The sequence below is a fragment of the Trachymyrmex septentrionalis genome, unplaced genomic scaffold (genome assembly GCF_001594115.1).
Source record: "Trachymyrmex septentrionalis isolate Tsep2-gDNA-1 unplaced genomic scaffold, Tsep1.0 scaffold60, whole genome shotgun sequence".
Taxonomy (NCBI): Eukaryota; Metazoa; Arthropoda; class Insecta; order Hymenoptera; family Formicidae; genus Trachymyrmex; species Trachymyrmex septentrionalis.
Window position 1 is genome coordinate 456338 of NW_017305779.1, and position 7710 is coordinate 464047.

General features: G+C 27.6%; 1 protein-coding gene across 4 annotated transcripts in view; it reads left to right on the top strand.

Annotated features, from left to right (window-relative positions):
• LOC108752616 (hrp65 protein-like) overlaps window positions 1-7710 on the top strand; it is an 18955-nt gene that overhangs the window by 8387 nt on the left and 2858 nt on the right. Inside the window, exon 9 of one of the 4 annotated variants that reach the window (XM_018493579.1) lies at window positions 3395-3607. The exons of 2 other annotated variants lie outside the window; for them this stretch is intronic. In XM_018493579.1, coding sequence (XP_018349081.1) covers window positions 3395-3607 — 213 coding nt within the window. Of the gene's footprint in view, window positions 1-3394; window positions 4827-7710 lie in introns of those variants that run through there. One more of the 4 variants, XM_018493578.1, reaches the window with a different exon arrangement.

Here is a 7710-nt window from a genome sequence, read left to right on the forward strand (position 1 = left end):
TACATCAGACTACAATAAGTGCATACATTATCGAGTTAACACTTCGACTGCGACATATATATGTATTAGAAATTATAAATAGATAATAATTTATTATAATGTAATATTCTTGATTTTTCGAAATTGACTTGTACGATCATGCCACACTTGGCTCTTGGATTGTAATATATATAACAATTATTATTATTAAATATATATTACAAATCTAAATTTTTTATGTCTCCGAAAATAATTATTTACATCTACAAATGTAATTGCCATATTGGTCTCTCCACATGATTGCAGACAGGAGACTCTGACATATTCTATTGTAGCCTTAAGAATAATTTTATTTACTATGGGAACATTGACACACGTACATTTAATTCGGTATTCAATTTGGTATCATGGTGCTTTTTGTAATAAAATATGAAAAAGAATCTAGCAAAAAAGCTTTACGAAATGATATGATTCCATAGTAATTCTATTGACCAAGAAGTGCCCAATTAGACTTTTTTTTTTAAATAACTATACATTAAAATATTAAACTATTATTTATAAGAATATTTTCAAAGAAATATTTCCAAAGACATGCATATATTTTTGCAGAATTTTTAGCCAGTAACATTTGAATCTTATGTTTATTAATCGAAACTTGTGAACTTGAACGATTATATCTCTTGATACTTGAAGCGTTGTTTATGGATTGCTAATGCTAATGTTGCTAAATGCATATGTTTATATATGCTCATTGTAGGAATATTTTATGCATACTTATTTACAATATATATATATGATACATTTGAAACATTACGAGCACAATAGAGCTTGCTTCGAGACCTTGATCACGCCTCTTTGCTGCTTACGTTTGTGCTCGATGTTTCAAAATTGTGTGCTTAGTATCAGTTCTTTACTATTAAGCAATGGTCTTTGACGGTTTTTTTCTAATGTGCAAAACTGATTTGTTATACGATAAAATGGTTTAACCGTTTTTATTCAGAAGTATTTGTTTTATATGTAACTCTATACTAGGATCTCATCACTCTGATCATTCACGAAGTAAACTCGCACTCGTAATTTCTACTGAATGCATAATTGTATGACTAATAATTATATACACACTCTATTGGGATTGGGAAATTTAGAAAAAATTCTATTTAGGTCAACACATTATATAGAATATATAGGCGTACGTGTTTGTACTGGGTTACATCTACATGCAAATTGAAACATCGACAATTTCTATTGATTCATTGTGTGATATACAAAATAAAATGAATTTTTCATTCTTACTTTCACATTATAATATATCCAATATATGTGTGTGTGTGTGTGTGTGTGTGTGCGCGCGCGCGCGTGTGTGTGTGTGTATGAGGAGCAGACTTTCAAAATGCGTTTTGTTCAAAATTTGTAATTTTCAGAAAACGAAAAAGAAAGAACTCCGCATACAAGAAAATTATGCACTTTACAGAAAATAACAATGCCAATCAGTAGGATGTGAAATATTAAACAAAATTTCTAAACGATTGCTAAAAATGTACAACAAATGTGTTTTGCTTGTCTCTAGTTAAAAAACAATACATTTTGAAATGTCTATATTTTTTCAGCATATTAACGATGAAAAAATGCTTTCTGAACATCTCAGAGTAGGTAGCTTATGAATCTTTCAACACTGAACATTATGCTATCTCTAACTAAAAAAATGAAATTTCGGACAAAATGCATTTTGGAATTCTGCTCTTCATATAATATATATAAAATCCCACGTAATTGTGATCACGATTTTTCCAGCATTTCCGATGATTTGAAAAAAATTATTTTGAATAAAAGTTAGTTTTCAATCGACTACAAATTGCAATTTAAAAATTAATTAAAAATTTGCAAAATATTCTTAGGAAAAAAATATTTTTTAGGAAAAAAGTCAAGATTATCCTAATTTTTTTTAAATGGTACAACGTAACATGAACGGAAATGTTTTCATAAAAAATTATTTTGTATTAAACTTTACATGTTTTTTATTACATTGTTCAGTAGAAAAAATATACCTGTAGAACAAATTGAGGAACCGATGTAGCCATTGCTAAATTTGTGATATTCCCGAATGTAGTTCACAGTTTATTACACACGTGTATGTACGTAGTACATAGAAAAAAATATCAACTTGTAGTACTTGTAACATAGCTTGAACGCTGTTACGATCTTGCGTTCAATCTTAGTTTGTCATTAGAGTAAATCGTAGTTCAGTCTCAATTTTAAAAATTATTCCTATAATGAGAAAGTTAATATGCTGCTAACACAAAAATTTTTTTCTGCTGTAGAATATGTCTATATAAAATTAAATAAATCTATATAAATTTTAATCTATATAAAATTTAATACAAATAAAATAATTTTTTACGAAAACATTTCCGTTTATTGATCCCACAGTCTGACTTTTAAGTCATTTTAAGATCATAGTATAGCAGGTCATTGAATTCATATCAGTTACAATATTATGAAGTAAAAAATACATTGTGCCATTTAAAAAAGTTAGAATGATCTTGACTTTTTTTCTAAAAAAGAATATTTTGTAAATTTTTAATAATGCAAGTTGTAGCAGATTGAAAACTGACTAACTTTTATTTGAAGTAATTTTTGTTAAATCATCGGAAGTGCCGGAAAAATTGTGATCATAGTTACGTGGGACACCTTGTATGTATATTATATTGGTATTATTATATGTGTCAAAATAGCAACGATTCCTATATGAATTTATCTTAATTGTACTTCAACTCTAATTTGGAGTTCAATTTCATGATATGGAGTATAATACTCTGCGATTATATTTAATGTTTGAAATGCAATTTTCAAGCTTTTATTTTTGAGTTGAAGAATGATTAAGGGAAGTAATATGTGTGCGATACAATTATAAAATTTCGCGTAAACAACACATCGATGTGAGCTATGTTCCAAATTTACTGCCAGCACTGAAAATCTATAGTTTACATTATAGATTTTCAGTACTACTCAATTTTGGAACACAGCCCAGTCATATATAACAAAAATATTGTCTGTCTACATTGGGCATTTTCTTGGTCTGATTATTGTCACAGAACATATCCGCTATAAAAGGGATATATTAATAAGAACAGTATTTAATGTGCAGTTTGCACTACTATTGATACGCAAACAGCAATCTAACATTGTGTTTTCCCCTTTCTTTTCTATGTGATTTGACGAAAATTGACGATGACCTGTGCTGCTGTCAAACATGGATGGTCGCCCTGAATCGTACGGAATGTACTTATGGTACATCCGCAATTCATGCGCACACGCGTATCGTGCGTTCCTCTGATGTGAACGACATTCTCATCAATGATTAACAACAAACTCTCGACTTCCCTATACGATTCGCATTCTCTATGCATTTCTATAGGACCCAAAGTCATTTATGGATGCATACAATATGGATCGCGGTAGTCGAGGGGGTTATAATGATGATCGTGGGCAAATAATGGATTTAATGGATATGAGGGTTGACATGGGAAATATGGGTGGTGGTCGTGGAGGTAGCGGAGGTAGTGGACGTTGGCAAGGAAATGACCGAAATCGCCCGGATGATTATCCCACCAAACGTCGACGATATTAAATATGCACAATACAAAGTCTTACTTTCTTGATTGACATAATCGTGCTATGTCCTTCGTTTATTCCTCACTTTTATATTACTTTACCCTTATAGGTCATGGTAGAAGAAGACAGGTAAAACAACTTGACGGATATACAGTAGCCGATTTGATTATAGCTAATCAGAATTTGTCCTAAGAATGCAAAAGGCAATAGGGCAAAATTAGATTGGACAGAATTGAATGTAGGACAGACCTTGATTTGCTGGCTAATTGCTCTGACTTTCCTTTATGTGCGGTTGTTTCATCTGTACTCTTCTACTATGCTTATATCTGCTAACGAGGAAATGAGGAAGGAGTAGTGTTGAGAAAATATTTTCAAGTATGATGTTGGACATCGATGGCATTAACATGCTAATTTGAGATTCGATTTGCGAATAGACGATGCGTGAGAATTTGGGCTTATAGTTTAAACATAATGTTTTGTATACTTTGACGGATTCTGTGTCCTCCAGATGACATTTCTTCTCGAGCATGTATTCCAATTGAATATCAATAATGATATTGATGTTATTAAAGAAATGACCCTTATTAGTGTAATATGTGTCTTAGAAATCTGCTTTAAATTGCTGTTTCTATATTTAGATTCATGCAAAATATCATTAATTGAAAAGGAATATTTAGCACACCCGATTATTTGATTGGACACAATTTATTCCGCAGTTTGACTTCCGGCATGAATCATGGTTTAAAAATTATAAATTTGAGTCTTACTTTATAATTAACCCTTAAACGCCAGCTACGGAAACGACACATATGTCGTACTCAACCCAATTGGATTGCTTATAACTTTCATAAAAATGAACGTACTAATTAAAAATTTTTTTTTTAATCGTAACGTCAGACTTTAAGGAACATAACGTACCAAGTAAATGTATGTATCTATATTAATAAAAAAGTTATAAGCAATGAAAAAAGCATTGGAAAAGCATTGAAAAAAGAAAACTAGGTGTGTTACACCGAGAGGGGTTTTTAAGGGTTAATATGTGTATTCTATATCTACGATATATAAATTTGGACGAAGAGTATGGTCCATAAGTATTAGATAAAATTATCAGTAATTTAGATTTTCATATTACATTTGTATCATAAATATGAGATGCATACATTTACTATGAAGTAAGATTTGAAGTTACAATTTATTTAAAGATCTTGGGAAATGTAAATAATATAAAGAGACATAACGGCATACTTTTTTGTTCCGTAATATATTTTTGCCTGATTATTATTGCTTTATTAAATTTATTCTAAATTTGTATTATTCAATTATTCTTTTTGATAAAAACCTTACTATTACCATTATTTATCATTGAAAGGTTATAATTTAATTTTTTTTATTAACTAAACTGCATTTTCCCTGCTTATTATCTTATACTCTTTACCTGAATTATAAAACTAATCAATGTATAAGCGACAACAAAAATGTCATGATTGAAATTTCATTTTCAATTCAATCAAGATTTTCAATATTTGAATTATTTCAAAAATTAATATATTATAGTAGGTATGATGAGTATAATTATATCACAGAATTATGATATAATCACAATTCTGAATATTTTCAGTAATTAGCTTAGTATATAAGTTATTATACATCATATATACAATATATAATACATATGCAGTACTACTTACAACTATAATATCCAATACTTTGTAAAGAATCCTAATTTATAGCAGCGTAAAAAAATAAAGGTATTTAATTACCAACTTATATATATCAACTTAATTTCTAATATTAATCAATATTACTTTGTCTTCTATAAATTAATTACATACATAATTCATCTTCTGTGAAATAAAATAAAATATTTGTTGATTTATTCTCCAAAAATATATAAATCTAATACAAGTAAAATATCGTGAGCCCGCAGTTGTTGGTGTATAAATTATATATTTATAACCTGTGAATTTACAGATTACGGCTTTTACTACTTGAAATATTACACAAAATTTGATGATCTTGATTTTGCTTTCAGTTCAACGATTTTCTATATCTTCTACACATAGGAAAGGTTTGATGTATTGATATTCTCAAAAAAAGTTTCTTTAAACATCTTCGGATGTTGTATGATTTATTCCTCTTTTAAAAAAAGTGATATTATTGTACTTTATATAACTTTATACAACTGGGAAAAATTACAGTTTATAATAGTTATTATTAACAGACAAGACAAATAAACGCTTTACGAAAGTAAATACAAATTAAAGCATACTGTAGAAAATTATCGATAAAATACTTTATGTGATTTTTTTAATGTAAAAATTTCCTAATAGGTACTATATCTAGAACAGAGCTTTAAATTTTTTTTAATGTGTGACAATCTGAATTTATATAATTATTCAATTATTATAAATCATCTGAAGTTTCTATCTTTTATAATAGATGTGAAGAAAGAGAAAGACTTACGTTTTTTATAATGTAAAAACTGCAATATTATGTTCGTGATTCAAAGAGCCTGTATTTTTTTAATAATTATTTGTAATATTGGCAATTTTTTGTCTATTTGATTCTTTAAGAATCATTATGGATAATAAAAAAAAAGCCTTTTCCATCTTCAAGAATCTTCCACGTTCCAGTACTTAATAATATTTATTTAGAAACTGAATATAATTAATCAAGAGTCTTTTAACGGAGAGGAGACTACAATCACAAGATAGGCTTACTTACTCGAAACTGCTAATCAATGAACTACCCGTTAACCTAAGGTGAGTAGAATTTGTAAAAGTATTATGCGTAATCTTACTTTAATCTTCGGGTGGGACGTTAAACATTAAGCAAAAATTACAAAGTGATCGACTCAATAAAAATTCTATTAATTATTTCTTAAATTATTTTTATCAGAATTCTCTCTTTCAGAATATTCTACTCTGGAGAGAGAAAAAAAGAATTACTTTGTAATGTTTGCTGACATTAATATTGATTGGAATTTATGATAATGTACAACTAATATTTAAATAGATGACTACAATTTGTAATAATTCATCTCCTACGCAAGAAAAAAAACATTAAACGTCCTGTTTTAAATAATTATGTAATGAATTAAGCACTTATCAGCCTAGAAAACACTTCTTTTCACCTATGACAACCACAATATGGATATTTTATGAAAGGGTTGTCTTGGTTTATCTATTGAAATCTAGGCTGTGACAGATAATCATTTAAGTAACAAGTATAACAAATTCTTACTTTGTACCACTTTGAGTGGCAAAGAATACTCACATTGAATCTTTTATATAAATAAACGGTTTTAATATATAGATATCGACGATCGATTTTCGTGAAATGAAAAATAGGCATTGACTGTATAAGTGAATGATAGGAAGGAAAGATTTTTTAGCGTAAGGATATTATATTACTAATTGAAATACGAGACAGCTTTAAGAATATTATGTAATAAAATGTACGTAGAAACCTGAGAAAGTTTTGAGATTCTCACAAAACCTACATGTTTTTAATACATTATAGTTTTTCGAAATTATATCTTTAAAATTAATAAATATTAAGTAACTCGAAATTGTCAATAATGTAATAAACAAAGACTAATGAGAGTTGTATTACTATTAAAAAAATTGCCATAAAAAATATAAAATTTTTATTATATCTTGAATATTTTTCTGAGATTTTTACGTACTTTTATAATTATTGCTGTTATATGATAATATTAGAAATTAAAAATTGCTTATAAATTAAATTAGAAATTAGAAATTGCTTCGGCTAACATAATTTATAATTATCTTGGAGCACAAATTAGAAATTTTATTCGTTAAATATATGTGATTTATTTCAAATATAATGAATTTTTAAAATTAGTTTTAATTGACAATATAATTTATGATAACAACATAATATATTTATAAATGTTCTTGTAATTTAAATTTGTTATATTTGAATATATTGTATATATTTTATGATTTATCATCTATAATTATATATAATTTTATTAGATTTCTCATTATATTTTTTAATTTTCTAGATCAATATGATACTTTGGAAATCATATACATATGCCTGTATGCGTGTATGTATATATATAGGTATATATGTATATATATATACACACAT